Source organism: Hydra viridissima, unplaced genomic scaffold (assembly GCF_058129835.1).
Source record: "Hydra viridissima isolate aposymbiotic clone 2 unplaced genomic scaffold, HvirCarnegie_v1 scaffold_8, whole genome shotgun sequence".
Taxonomy (NCBI): Eukaryota; Metazoa; Cnidaria; class Hydrozoa; order Anthoathecata; family Hydridae; genus Hydra; species Hydra viridissima.
The window spans coordinates 13296848-13313124 of NW_028324307.1; the positions used below are offsets into that span (position 1 = coordinate 13296848).

The 16277-nt window shown below is 30.9% G+C and overlaps 2 protein-coding genes across 2 annotated transcripts in view; one reads left to right on the forward strand and one right to left on the reverse strand.

Moving 5' to 3' along the window:
* LOC149885205 (uncharacterized) overlaps window positions 1–10861 on the reverse strand; it is a 32574-nt gene extending 21713 nt beyond the window's left edge. The window contains exons 1-2 of the mRNA XM_090095171.1: window positions 10727–10861; window positions 5971–6051 (exon numbers count right to left, since the gene is read on the reverse strand). Of these exons, the coding sequence (XP_089951297.1) occupies window positions 5971–6016 (46 nt within the window). The 5' untranslated portion in view covers window positions 6017–6051; window positions 10727–10861. The remainder of the gene's footprint in view (window positions 1–5970; window positions 6052–10726) is intronic.
* Window positions 10862–13757: 2896 nt separating this feature from the next.
* Window positions 13758–15017, forward strand: LOC149885206 (E3 SUMO-protein ligase ZBED1-like). The gene has a single exon (XM_090094651.1). It carries the CDS (start codon window positions 13758–13760, stop codon window positions 15015–15017), a length of 1260 nt encoding a protein of 419 aa, XP_089950777.1.
* Window positions 15018–16277: the final 1260 nt, after the last annotated feature.

The following is a 16277-nucleotide window of genomic DNA, read 5'->3' on the forward strand; positions in this document are numbered from 1 at the left end:
TTTATGCTATTTTCCATTTACTATTTTTATTAGTACTCATTAGTCATTATGATAATGCTTTGATGTTACAGTAGTGCTTTGTTGAAATAAATATATGAGCAGTAGTTACTTTTATGCTCCTTTTTTAACAAAGGAGCATAAAAGTAACTACTGCTCATATATTTACTGCTCATATATTTACTGCTCATATATTATAACAAAGGTTTAAAAACCTCCTTCTAAGAGAATATCATTTGCTGTTTGGTTGGTTTAACACATATCTCTTTCATTAAACAGCAATACTAACTCCTTGTAGAGACCTCAATCAAAATTGTGTTTTATGAAATAATGAAAAATAAAGCTGCAATATCTGAACCTTCAAATGTTTTTGAAATTGAAATTTTGTCACAGATTTAAGGAAAAAATTTCATCACTGATATTCTCTGTAATGTTGAAGGAGCTACAAAGTTATTCTGCTTCCAGAAACAAATAGATAATATCTTTCTCATGAAGGTTTACAATTTCTATTTACAACACAGGTATTCTTTTTGAAGAAAAAAAAAACAAAATTGGGTATTTATGTTTGTTGCTGTTATATCGTTAATAAAACCCAGAATTTGTTATGAAATACATATATATTATAAGTAAGCCATCTTTACATGCATAAACTCAACTCCTAAAAAAACGCCACGTATGTAAATAAACCTTGTTCCTACTCGTCCGCATATAATTAAGCTCTACGGCTTCACATCCCGGAAACGTATCGGCTTTCGTCCCCTCGTCGACCGTGTAGTTCTTCGATTCTGGATATGTTCTTCCTTAGTTACAGGTATTTCAGGTATATCATGTATATCAGATCTATCACTATTGGAAAGATCGAGTTTCTCATTGTTGATGGGATCATCATGTATAGCGTCTCCATTATTCATAGGTGTGTTAGGTTCATTTAGGCGTTTGTTTATTTGATCACAGTGTGCTAATGTTCCGGAGGAGTTATTCCTCAAAATGATTGCAGTGTTAAGACCAGCCTGAGATATGAATGCAGCAAGTTCAGGTTTGGAATCTGGTTTTTGTCGATACCATAATGGTGTTCCACTTTCAAAACTCATGGTGAGAGGAGATCTTAGCTGTCTCCCCATCATCTCGGAAGGACTTCTTGATCTCCCTGCATGGGGTATTGTCCTATAGCTTAAAAGCATTCTGCTTAAATATCCACATAATGAACCTTTATCTGGTGAATACGCTTTTAACCCCATCTTTACAGTCTCTACCATTCTTTCAGCCGCTCCATTAGATTGAGGGTGGTATGGCGGGGTTTTATACGGCAAGCAACCTATTTTCTTTAGCCACTGCTGCAAGGTGGTATCATGAAATTCGGCAGCATTGTCAGAGACCAAAACTTCCGGAACTCCATTTCTCGAAAAGACATTTTGTAGTACTGCCTTCACTGTGGCAGCTTCACGGTTATTTACCTTAATTACTTCCGGCCATCCAGAAAAGGAGTCTACTAAAATTAAAAACAGTCCTATGCCCTGCATATGGGCATGATCCATATGTACTCTAGACCAAGGTTTACTTTCATTTGGCCATGTGTGTAATGTCCTCTCCTTCTTCACTTTTATTTCAGCACATTTTTCACAGTTTTTTACGTATTCTTCAACATCTTGACAGTAGCCAGGCCACCAGGCTTCCAACTTTAATCGACATCGCGTTTGCATTGTGCCACAATGTATGTCATCATGGACCGATTTGATGAACATCTTTCTCATCGTTCGAGGAGGTATAATGAGATCTCCATTACATATGATTCCTTTTTCGATAGTCAGTTTATTCCTAATAGATTTATAAGGTCTTTCTGTTACAGAGCATCTGCCCCAATTATTTTTGCTTATTCTGGTTTTGATGTCCATCAATACTCTATCATTTTCCGTTTCTTTCATTATTTGATCAAGGTTAACAATATCTGACTCGACTAAGTGTATAAATGTCCCTTGGTCCTTCTCTTCATCTTGTGATAGAAAAGACAATCTTGATAAGGCATCGGCATGAGGAATATTTTCTCCCTTCTTATAGTTTATTTTGTAATCGAATGCCATCATTTGTATGACCCATCTTAAAATTCTAGCGGATGTGACTTTGGGCAGTTCTTTATTACCATCAAATATAAATTCTAGTGGCCTGTGATCGGATATTAGTTTGAATTTTCTACCCAACAAAAAATGCCTAGCCCTGTGAGTAGACCATACAATAGCCAAAGCTTCTCTTTCAATATTAGAATATCTTGTCTCAGCGTCTGATAAAGTTCGCGAGAGATACAATACAGGATGGCCATTTTGTGAAAGTATTCCAGATATAGCTTTTTCGCTGGCATCGGTGGTCAATTCCAGATCTTGGTTGATTTCATAAACCTTTACTACAGGCTCTTCGCTAAGGTTCCTTTTTAGCAATTCAAATGCATCTTGATGTTCCTTTTTCCATTCGAATATAACCCCTTTCTTTCTTAAATTGTTTAAAGGCATAATTTTTTCAGCATATTTTTGTATATGTCGGCCATAAAAGTTTACTAGTCCTATGAACGACTCAAGTTCCTTTTTATCCTTAGGAGGGTTTATTCCGAGTATTTTGCTGACTAGATTACGATCTGGGGTAACTCCCTTTTCTGACAGTTCGTATCCTAAGAATGAAAGACATTTCGCTTCATTCACTGATTTTCTTGTATTTATGCTCATTCCAGATTTCTTCAATTTGCTCAAAATCTTATTCAAATTCGATTTAAGTTCTTCAGCATTTTTCGCACCAACACATATATCATCCTGGAATATAATCATGTTAGGGATAAGATCACCTACGACAGATTCTATCGCTCTCTGAAAAATTGCACTCGCTGTTTTTATTCCAAAGGGTAAACATGTCCATCTTAATAGTCCGATAGGGGTATTAATTGTAGTTATTTCTTGTGCCTCTTTATCCAACTCAATTTGATTATAAGCTCCCTTTAGGTCGATTTTAGCGAAATATTTCATTCCCGCCATTTTATGGAATACCGTCTCAATATTGGGGACAGGATATGAGTCTGAGCATATTTTTTGATTAACCCCTATTTTATAGTCTGCGCATATACGTAAGTCTCCATCTGTTTTTCTTACAACCACAAGTGGTGATGCCCATTTGCTTCCACCAGGAGGGACCCTTTGGAGCAAACCTTGTTGTATCATCTCATTCAGTTTATCTATCACTAGTGGTTTAATGTGAATAGGGAGGGGTCGCGATTCGAAATAAGTTGGTTGTATGCCGTTTTTTAACAGAATATTAGCTCTGTAATTAATTAAACGCCCATGAACAATAGGGTCTATACTATTAATTAATTTTGTAACATTGATATTTAATACATCCATACCAATTAGGCCATGATTTTTATTACAATCTGCAACGATAATTTGTACTATATCCATTTTTGATTCAGTTTCCAAAGTTGCCTCAAATTCACCTAGGACTTTTATGATTGTACCATCAAACTGTTTCAGACGAAGATAGCATTTTTGTAGCTTCGGTCTAGATATAAGTTCCCAAAAATTCTTTGGAATGATTGTGACTTGACTCCCTGTGTCAACTTGCATCTTCATATTATAATCGTTTATTTTTACATTAATCTCTGAATTTGTACCATTCATGTTAATGGAGTATACAGTAGTATCATCGTTCTCTATATCCTCTACTGTTTTTTCATACTTAGTGTTTGTTCTGCATACGTTTTTAAAATGGTTAAACTTTCCACATTTTGTGCAATTTTTTCCAAATGCTGGGCATTTCCTAGGTGAGTGGTGAAGGCCACAATATTTGCATTTAAATGTTTTTTCTTTGTTTTTATCAATATGATTAACTAAAGGTATGTCTATGTTGCTTCCAATGTTGTTTTGTATATTAAAACATGATATTTGCTCCAGTTGTCTGATAAAATCAATACATGCTCCTAATTTAGGCGAATCTCCACTTTGTAACATTTCTAGGGCTTTAATTCTCTGATCAGGAGACTGGAGGCCATCAATCAATCTCATTTGAACTAAATCATCTTCCGCACTTTGGCCATCTTTTCCCAATTTTTCGAAGTTGCAAAAGCGTGAAGCTTCGCGTAGTCTTTGTGCATATGCTACAATGTTTTCATTGTTTTGTTGTTTTGATGCTAAAAATCTAACTCTTTCAGCGATAATTAAACGTTTCTGAGGCCTCAAATGGGCCATAATAACAGTTTTAATATCATCGAATATCATATTTTCTAACTCTCTTGGATATACCATAAGGGAAATCTTTTTTACTGCTTCAATGCCTGCTTTTGCCAGAAATAAGTCTGTTATCTCGTAAGAATCGTTTATCTCATCTTTTAATTTCTTGGAACGTGCGGAGGCTGCAAAGCACCTAATCCATGCTTCCGCATTGTCTGGGTCATCTAAAGTCAACTCAGACCCTACTCGCAGCGCCATTGTTATATCGTTAATAAAAACCAGAATTTGTAATGAAATACATATATATTATAAGTAAGCCATCTTTACATGCATAAACTCAACTCCTAAAAAAACGCCACGTATGTAAATAAACTTTGTTCCTACTCGTCCGCATATAATTAAGCTCTACGGCTTCACAGTTGCTACTACTTCTACTACAACTACTACCACTATTACAACAACTACTACTATTACAACTACTACAACTACTACAACTAGATTCTTACAGTTTCTTGCTTACCAATATTACATGGTCCTTTGTCATAATTACATGGAATTTGCATGAAATAAAGTGCCTGAATGATTCTTAAAAAACATGACTTGCATACTTGTTAGCTTTGAACATGATTAAACTTTAACAATACATGTAACCAACCATTTTTTGACCTCTACCCAGAAGCTTAGACCCGCAGGTCATCAAGTCTCCAGCTTATAGCATTAACATAACAAAAAATTACTTTAAGTGCAATTTAGTGAAATAATTCTGTAGGAAGTCATCTTGTCTGAAAAATATGTTCTAAATGCCAGTTTTAGAAGAAATAAAATAAAAATATTTATTTGGCTGCTAAACCTTTAGAAATGTTGAAACTATTGACTATTTCTTTCTTGTGAAACTGTTAATAAGATTGCCAATTGATTGCAAATATCCTCCTTTATATGTACTTCAATGATCAATGTCAGAATTTAAAGAACAGGTTTACAACAGGTGCTTTTCATCATGCTAATTAAAGGCATGTAATGTTTGCGTTTCATTGCTTGAACATATTGACATTAGTGAATATTGATAATCATATTAAAAGATGTTATATGACAATCCATTTATATTGTGGTATCTATGTGAAGATCTACAAAAATTAGTATTTTTCAGCTGATGTTTACAAAAGTTAGTGGAAGATATTTACTTGTCCATGACTCTACTGCTTAAATACCATTTCTATGTCCCAGAAATTCCTTTCAGCTAATATTGAATTAAAAGAATGAGACAAACAGCTGATATTGAAACAGAAGGAGATTCTTTAAAAATATAATCTTACAGATATGATGACTTGATTGAGAAATAATAAAAATCCAAAATACCTCATAACATAATTCATCAGACAAACACAATTCTTACATTTAAAACAACAGACTCTGTGATTGTAAAACTGTTAGTGATTGATAAAAACTTTTAAATTATTTTTATTTTTAATGATTACATTTTTTCATTGTATTTAACTTGAAGTTAAATTTGATCACACAAGATTAAGTGGAAAACTGTCTGAGTTCTCCCTAATTTTTTTCAAACTATTATTAAGCGATATCCAAAAGCAATTCTTACAACTGATTTTTTATGTGACTTTTTTTTTATAATATTTAAAGAAAATTACTCAGTTTCACAATAATAAAAGTATCTAAAAAAAAAATCCTAGCAATAAATACTACACAAAGAGTTTTAAGACTTTTAAATTTTTTATCAAAAAGTAAAAACTGCATGAGAAAAAGAATAAAGAACCTGTTATGATTATAGCAAGAAAGCAGATGAATGCAATAACTGCCATACTGCACTAGATGCTCAGTCGCAGCGGATGTTTTGCTATAAAATAAAGTTTCAAATTTTCATGCTGTTGTTAATAATACTGTTTTAGAAAAAAAAATGTAATTTCAAATTACTTTATTGAACGAAATACAAATGCTGTAGAAGTTTTACAGTTGATTTAGGCATAATAAAATATTGCATTTTTTAAAAACACGCAATTTATCAGTCATCAGTAGAAAGCTGCAGTATAAACTACAATAATAGAATAACAAGCTATAATAATTGAATGCAATTATTTTTCATCATCACTGCATTGTATTCTTCATCCAATACAAATATATTCCTTTATAAATTGTTTCTTTATTTATACAAAAAGGTTAAACATATTTGGTGTGTATTTACTTTTATCTCCTTTGTTGTTCTCTTAATATAAATTCTCTAAACCTTTCCCACCATTTGTTTTTCAAATCTTGTTTATTAGAATAAGCACTTCAGTATTTTGAATGTTTCTTTACATTGGAGAAAAATGAAATGGTTTACCATTACTAGAAATAATTAAATGTAGTTTATCATGGCCATGATATAAATATTAAACATCAACCACTATTTAACACAAGAAGCTAGAGCAAAAAATCAAGCAGCGAGAGCAAATTATCTACCCATCTATCTATATATTCTTATAGGATAAATGTATTAGAAAAGAAGCATTATTAGTCAGCTTACCTTTAAAGAGATTCAAGCATGATTAAAGGTCAGGTTTTTTCACGACCATTTTTTTATCTCTTTCAAAAAAACATGTTTATTGTTTGTTTTTTTTTTTTGATAGATATTTAATATTCTTAGGTCGCATCTCCTTTTAATAACTGCAAAAGATTTTTATTACTTTATGGATAATCTTTGCTTGTTCAATTTTAGATTTCACTCTCGTTTTTCATATTAAGAATATTGTTGGGATGTATTAGTAGATATTACACCGTGTGTTCCATCTAGCTGTAAATGTGTTGGTTTTTATGAGTTTTTGAGGGATAATGTCCAGCATAAAAGAAGGAGGATGTTTTTAAAGGCAGGTTTTTATTTGAGAATGTTTTTAATGAGATTATTGTTGTCATGTCATTGATATGTTGCAAGAGGACTACAAGCTGACTGGGCTATGAACCAAGTATGAAACTATTTGATATGTTTGAAACGTATGATTGCACTTCGATGCTACGACTTGGAAACAACGAGCGAAAGTGATTACTGAAACTCAGAATCTAAAGACATTTTTCCGATTTTTCGACGACGATTGGCCTATGTTGCTAAATTGACAGAAGATTCTGTGCGTTAGGCGTAGGTTTGCCACAAGTTTTATCATCAAGATTTCTAGCCGTGATGGGTTCGATTGATATTGTTACACAAAATAAGAGCAGCGTTGAACCGTGTTGATGTGACTGACAGTGATTCTCTTTGCACTGTTTCTTGATACCATACAACAAATACTCCTGTAGTGTAAATCAACTGCAAAGGTTTGAACCACGTTGCAAAGAACTTGTTTCCAAAGCTCTTTCGACGTTTTAACTGTGGTATTGAAGGACATGTTGCATCAAAATGTTTAAGGTTACAAGCAAACGATTGCAGGAGCGATGAATCTGCGTGACCTGAACAACGGTGGAATCAACGTCTTTTCTATTGCTCGTTTAAAAGTTGATGGAATGATAGTGACAGCTATGGTAATCACAGGATGTTTAAAGATAATCTTGAATCAGAATTTCCTGTCCAAGAATCAACGTATATGCTTAAACTCTTCAAAGATAGTAAAGTTTGAAAGAAAGGCTCTTCAATGCATTGGATCATTAATAAAACATACACAACATAAATATGAAATAAATTTTAATTACGAAAATAGTTTTTAAAAAAAGTTTTTGTTTCATAAACGAGGGAGGGGGGTAGGCCACCCTTCTCCTCCTGCTTAGCCACTGGGTAATAATTTGATGGTTCCCTTAAAATGCGAATAAACGCAACATTTTTTGAAAAAAATAACGGAGTTAAATGTAGATTTTTTTCATATCCTATGCTTTCGTTAAGTTGAAACATAAATCTCTTGTAAACCACTTAGTTTTAGAATTCCAATTAGATAAAATCTCTCTAAACGACATCTAAACAAACGTATTGTATAATCACAAATATTGAAGAATAGTAATTTATGTTGATAACATTCATATTAATGAAAGATGCAAAGATATCCAAAAGTGAAATTTTAAAGTTTAAAACGTATAAATATCTAATTCTAAAAGTGATCAACTAACAGTACTCAACCCAAATAGCATTATTACACAGCAACAAGGTTAGTTTGCTTTTTTTTAGTCTATTTTTCTTTTTTTTTTTTTTTTTTTTTTATGGTAGTTTCAGCTGCAATTTTTTTCTCTTTTTTTTAAATAACCAATCTTATTTCGACAAGATTTTTTTGTCAATTAAATTTCGCCAAATAGGGTTTAAAGTGTTCTAATGTATTCTTTCATGATCAAAACCGCAATATCTTTAACGATCAGATCGTATATCTTTGATGATTAGAATTACACGTACTTTACATTTTATAATAAACATTTCTGCTTGAACTTTTGATTTTAAATGTTGCTACCGCCATATGTGGAGTCCCACTTCAGTTTGTGAAAAACATTGACACAATCAGTACTTTTCCTCGTGAATTTGCAATTAGTCTTGTCAACTTCGAGGAATTGTGCCATTCAAATACACCACACTATTAACCAGAGAGACCACCCGGTTATGTGTAGTGGCGCTCAATCAAAATCCTAATTATTTGTTTAATGTTATTTTAAATTAGTTATAAAAATATTTTTACATTGATGACTAAAAACATTGATTAAACGCTAAAAAAAGCAAACATTTTGTTTTATATCTATATAATTATGTCTTGATGGTCTCTATATAGTTGCCTCGTTGTTTCTTTGTAAATAATTTTCCGATGTCGACATCCACAAAAAATAAAAGGCTAGTTGTTAAAGTCAATATGGTGAGACACATAATCTAATCCAAAACAGATGGATCCGACCAAAGTTGTCTTCAAAACTTTAATCGAGCCTGTCTGACGCTTGGCTCGTTCTTACTCAAGTTTAAAAGTCAACATCGGATTTATTTTTGAACTTCAACATCGTCCAAAGAATCAATAAGATCAAAATCGAACCTAAAACTGCGATATAAATTGATTGAATCCGACCTAACTACAAGACCGTCGTCTTCTCTCGATGAATGGTGTTATGCGACAATGTAGTTAATCTACATCAGCATTTGTTGATGTATTGAAGTATTCACCGTAGAACAATGATTTAACAAAATATACTTTTTTAGAAGATCCCAAGAAACTCATTTTTTAATATATTAAATGAAATCGCCGTTTGATTCATTTTTGAATATTGTGTTAAAAAAGCGGTTAAAACAAATCATCGTAAAACTAATCATCTTATTTATCTATTTATTCATTTTTATTTACTTATTTATTGTTATTTATTGTTATTTATTAATTTTATTTATTTTTATTGATTTGTTTATTTTTATTTATTTATTTTATTATTTGTTTATTTTATTATTAATTTGCTTAACTATTTATTTATTTTATTATATATATATATATATATATATATATATATATATATATATATATATATATATATATATATATATATATATATATATATATATATATATATTCTTTATTTACTTATTTGTTCTTTTATTTATTTTATTTATTTATTTATTCATTTATATTCATTTAGATTCGCGAAGTTTTTTACTTTTTATTAAAATGGTTCAAAAAATTTAAGCGAGTGCGTGATCCATTATTATCACTAATTATACTTTTTAAGTAAGTAAAATTTCTTAACTTCGAAATGAACTTCGACAAATACTGTCATTTTAATACTTTTCGAAATCTAAAAGTGTCAACAACACTAAATTCCAAATGTGCACTTTTTAAAAATATATATATTTATAAGAAATGTTATGTTTGATCCTTTTATTTCATATTTAAATCTTTTATTTGGTTTGAAATAAAAAATATATTGGTACAGGTTGAAATTTTGTTTAATATTTTGAAAAATAAAAAAATCCACCCGAAATATTTTATCAAAGAGAAATTTCGTTAAAAAGAAATTTCGTTATGTATGTATGTATGTATGTATGTATGTATGTATGTATGTATGTATGTATGTATGTATGTATGTATGTATGTATGTATGTATGTATGTATGTATGTATGTATGTATGTATGTATGTATGTATGTATGTATGTATGTATGTATGTATGTATGTATGTATGTATGTATGTATGTATGTATGTATGTATGTATGTATGTATGTATGTATGTATGTATGTATGTATGTATGTATGTATGTATGTATGTATGTATGTATGTATGTATGTATGTATGTATGTATGTATGTATGTATGTATGTATGTATGTATGTATGTATGTAGGTATGTAGGTATGTATGTAATAATATTCAAAGTTTATGAAATTAGATTGAAATAGTAAATATTTTTCATATATAAATGTTTTAGTTAAATGTGAAAAAAAGTTTTTTACGTTCATTGTTTCGTTTAGGTCAAAATCGTTCAAATATTTTTCGTCGCAATCCTCATACATGTTTTCGTAACCTTATTTGATCCACATTTTAAAGAACTATTTCCTGCGTATATATTAATACAAAGGTTTGATTACAGTAAACATTTTCTTACCTTTTTTCCTTTTTAATCGTCACAAAAAAACAAGTTTAAAATCTTTTCACAGTTCTTCAGCAATATTTCCATAAATCTCTGGACAATAATTGTAGCAGAGTTAATCTGACGTGGAATGAGTGTTAACTATCAAGAGAACAAGAGAATAAATTCTTCAAAAGATTAAATTTGTTTCATATTATTTGCTATTAAGGCAGCGAAAAGATCATACTTAATAATTTTTAATGCCCTTATTGTTGGTTATTTATAACATTTGTTACGGAAGGTAAAAATGTCTTTAAACTTTTAAGGAAATAAAATCGTAGTCCTGATGCTTTTGTAACTCTCTTTTGATTACACTTACTAGTAATAATCTTTTTGTAAATCTTTTTACAGTTTTTTTAAATTTGTATTGAATTAGAAGTTTAATGTGCGATTAGAACAACATTCTGTCAAAAATTGTATGTCTTAGCTTGCTTCGATAAGAAATTAATAATTCTTACTTTTTTTTAAATAGATCTCCAGGGAATCGTCGTTATTATAAATGTTTCAAAAAAAAGCTTAGCATATAAAAATGTTTAGCAGTTTTAGTTTATTGTTGACTGACTTTTTCTATTTTTTCTAAGGCTTTTGAATAATATGTAACACCAATGAGTCATTTTTTCATGAAAAATTATTTCACAAAGATTTCTAGGATTAGACCAACAATCTGCGAATTGTATGAACTGTGTGATAAACTTGATACAGATTATCCGAAGGTTTAAGACTCCGATAATCATTGTCTCTATATGAAATTCAAAAAAATTTAAAAATGAAAGTATAAAGTATATCTTCTTTAATTTGATGGAAAAATCTTTTTTCTACGATTGAAATCTCAATTTTAATTTTAAGAGCCAGTAATTTTGGTGAGATGAGTGATAAGCTATTTTGAAATCGAAACTTGAACATCACTAACTATAAATTATTCTTTTTAAATTATATTTGCGTTCTATTTACATAATACTTTTAGATAGCCGTTCTCTAACTTATTTTAAAAACTTGAACTTTCATAAAAGGAAAATGCAAAGATTAGTTAAAAAGAAGACAAGAGGAACAACAACTGATTGAAAAAAATTGGTGTTGAAGTTTTTCATGACCAATCTTAGTATAACATTTGTGGATTTTCCACAAAGAATCTTTACCTGGATATAAAATTATATTGCAGAAAGCATCGATTGAGGAGATTTCTCTAACTTTTTTTATTTATTTAATAATTTGTGGACATAAAAGGCCTCATCACTAATTTCAAATTTAGAAAGCAAATGATCCGTGTCGATTTCGTAATAAGAATCATCTGCTATATGTATCCCAGAATGCATCTATTTTTTGATGCCGTGAAAAAGTGACGAGAACCACTTTGTTGAAGATTCTTGCAAATATTTTACAGACGCAGTTTACCATGCTTAATAAAGTTTATTTTCTCTTTTTTTCATCAAAAAATTTTCAGTTTGTTGATGCTTGGGGTGTTTTGCAGAACAGCGGAATTAAACTCTTTTTTTAATTTTGAAAAGTTAAGCTTTTAAAAATTGTTAGTTATTACGTCATTAGAAACCAGTGGAAACCCCTCTATTTTGATTAGGAACTTTACGATACGAACAATTGCAGAAAATCTCTTTTGATAATCTCAAGATTTTGACTGAGAGGCAAAATCTAATCTTCTTAAGTTTCGGCTTTGATCAAAAGGTACAGTTAACATAAAAAACAGAATCTCACCCGTACATGCAATAACTTATCCAGAGTATGTTAACAGCGGAGAATGCACTTAATCAACAATTTAACAATTTTTTATGCTGAAATGCTGTAACCTATGATTCACCCAAACTCTACGACTTTTTTTCCAGTCCACAAATACACCTAGTTTTGAAAAGAAAGCAGTATCAATTTTCAAAACAAAATAACACTGCACAAATGACAAAAAAGAAATGTTTTTAAGAATAATTTGTTATCTTTCATCTTAAATTTGTGTTCCTTTTTTAGAGATATAGTATTTTTCAACAGAAGGTTTTTTATTTTTTTGTTTTGTATTGATATGGCTTTATTGCGTTGGAAACAATTATGTTATATATATATATATATATATATATATATATATATATATATATATATATATATATATATATATATATATATATATATATATATTAGGGCTGCGGAAATTAACGATTAATTAATCGATTAATCGCTAATTTATTTAATCGATTAAAATTTCTTTAATCAGTAATATTTCGATTAATTTTTGCCGGTTTTCCGTTACTTTTTTTTTTTTTTTTTTTTTTTGCCGTACATATATATATTTACAAGTTTCGTAATTTATAATAGTAATATTTACAAGTTTCCTTAGTCAAAATATATAAACGAGATTATAATTATAATTAAAATAGTACAGACAGGACTTCAAGAAGATCGTACTGATCTTATCACGAAGCCCTTACAAGTGAATAATATATATTATGTTCAATATAGGTAATATATTATATATTAAGTACAACTAGTTGTATTAAAACTACTCGAATATTAAAGTTAACTTTAATATTCTTCAATTAGAATAAACTCAAGATTACCTGTTTCTCTTATATTATATTTATTAACGTTATTTATAAAGAAATTATTTGTGAAGTGGTATGGTACTTGGCCTAATTTAAATTTTAGCATGAACAATATATTTTGATATCTGTTAATTTGATAAATGTTAAGCATAAAAATTTATAAAAAAAATATATCGTTTTCATATAAATCATTCGCAAAGAAGTTATTTTCAGTTTTAAAAGTTTTAAAAACGTCTAAACGCAACTTTTCAAAATCAATTGTTTCAAAGTCATTAGCCATGACGAAAAAGAGTATTAAATTTAGAATTTTTCAATAGAATTCGATAAATATAAAATTAATTTTGAAAGCGCGTATCTTGAAAATCTCGACTAAAATTTTGTCATATTTTAAAATACTTACTGACCTGGGAACATTATCTTACATTTCTATATCCGTTTCTAAAGTAAACAAAGTTTGTTTTGCAAATATGGCTGCGGCAACTAATGAAAGCAACGTTTCTGTCAAACATTTAAATGGAAAGTTAAGCAAGCATTTTGTTTTCAAGTTGAATGCTGATGGTAAAGTAGACGAAGGTGACAAAATATACTGCGTTCACTGCAATAAACAGTTTGCTTTCCGTGGCTCAAACACATCGCTGACTTATCACCTTCAGCACAAGCATCATCTGAAATATCAACAGGTTGTCGACAGTGAACGTAAGATGACCCCTCAGATAAAATCAATCACCAATTTATTTACGTGTCAGTCAAACAAGCCTGTCAGTGAAAAGGTCTCAGCCGACCTGAAGGTGGCAATAGCTCATTGGATTGCCAGTTCTGGACGTCCAACAGCAATTGTAGAAGATGCTGGACTAGAGGCGGTGCTTCGTATTGCCCTTCAAAACCAGACTTATACTTTGCCCAGTCACCGTACAATCGACACTGTCATTGGAGAGATGTACAATGAGAAGTTGAATGAGCACAAGAAAGCTCTAGAATGCATTCATAGTATTGCTCTAACTACTGACTTTTGGACCTCCACCAACAATGAATCGTACTGTGGGATAACAGGTCATTGGATTGATTCTGAGTGGAAACTGACGTCTGTCGCTTTAGCTTGCATAAATGTTGAAGAAAGGCACACTGCTGATAATGTTGCCAGTTTCTATGAAGAGTTTGCCGCAACGTGGAACATTGCTGAAAAAATTAGTTGTATCGTAACGGACAGTGCACGAAATATGGTTGCTGCTATAGGACGGACGGATTACAGCCATATACCGTGTATTGCTCACTGTCTTCAACTGAGCATACTAGCAGGTTTGAAAGCAGCTGATTCATCTCCTATTCTGGCTAAATGTCGACAGCTAGTTGGACATTTTAAGCGCAGTTCAAGGAATACATCAGAGCTAAAGGCCAGCCAAGCCAGTACCTCTAACAGGTCTGACGATGTGAAGTTTCACAAATTGCAGCAGGATGTAGCTACGCGGTGGAACAGTACCTACCTAATGTTAGCCAGATTGCTGGAAGTGAAAGATGCCATTAAGCAGTATCATATTGACCATCTTCACAAACGTGAAGCAGTTTGGACAATACTTTCTAATGCATTTCGGGTGTACTGTAACCAAAGACAGAGAGCTGAACGTGAAAATACTACCAGCACTGGCGAGGCATCAGAACCTGTGCGTAAGAAACTGAAACAGTACATGGCTCACTGCCTGAGCTTACACGATATCAAGAAGAAGGTGTAATTCCAGAAACTGAGAATCCCCTCATGTGGTGGCAACTGAACAGGCATCGTTACCCTAACCTGAGCAGTTTTGTGCAGACAATTCTGTGTGTACCTGCCACTTCTGTTCCTTGTGAAAGACTGTTTAGTTCGTCAGGGTACATTGTCAACAAACTGCGATCTTGTCTACTTCCAGAAAATGTTAACGTCCTCGTTTGTTTACGTGACTGGCTAAAGTGATGCCTACTTGTACTTGTCAATTAAACTGAATACAGTATAGCAGGCATTAAGTGTCTTGTTTGTTAACGTTTGTGAATACTGTAGTTAGTTAACGTTTACCGATAACAACTTCACCTCACCAGTGGTGAAAAGCAGGTTATTCTGTCGACTTCAGAATTAATCGAAATTAATCGATTAATCGATTAAAATTTTAGACGATTAATCGAACAAAAAAAAATTAATCAGTACCAGCCCTAATATATATATATATATATATATATATATATATATATATATATATATATATATATATATATATATATATATATATATATATATATATATATGTTCTTTTTCTTACAGCTTATGTGAGATTTGTGAAAGGTGAAATGTCAGGAAACTGGTTTAAAAAAAACAAAACAAAATTTAAAAAATATTTGTATTTATCAAAAATTAATATTGACAGAAACATTTTGGTAATAACAACAACTTTTAATGATTTAAAAGTTATGCTAACAATGTATCCTTGATATCATTGCCGTTGCTACGGACGGTGCACCGACAATGAAAGATGACACAGAGACTTTCTGACCTTATTCAAAACAAGCTTTACCGAATATATTTTAAGTAAATTGTGAAATTTGCCGACACTATTTTGTCAATAAAAATCGGTTGACCTAAGGATATTGCTTTATTTTGAAATCTATGATTTTGTGCTAGATTTCTCAGAAAGTTAAGAAATAAGCTGCGGCTCACTTACTCGTTCAAAAATTTGATAGCTTATATAATGATGATCATGATGGTGATGATCATTATGATAATTTCCAATGATGTTTTAATGCACTAAAGCATGAAAAAGTAATATTACCCGGCATCTTAAAAATTTTTTCAACAATATTTTAAGTAACTAATTAAAGACGATAGTACAATTAAGACTCAAAAATCTCATCGATTGGAAAAATCTTAGAAAGGGTAAGAGTGTCAAAACGTACAATTTGCATAACAATTTCTTAATTTTTAAATATTTCCCACTGTGTATTGTATTATAATTAGATATGAAAAT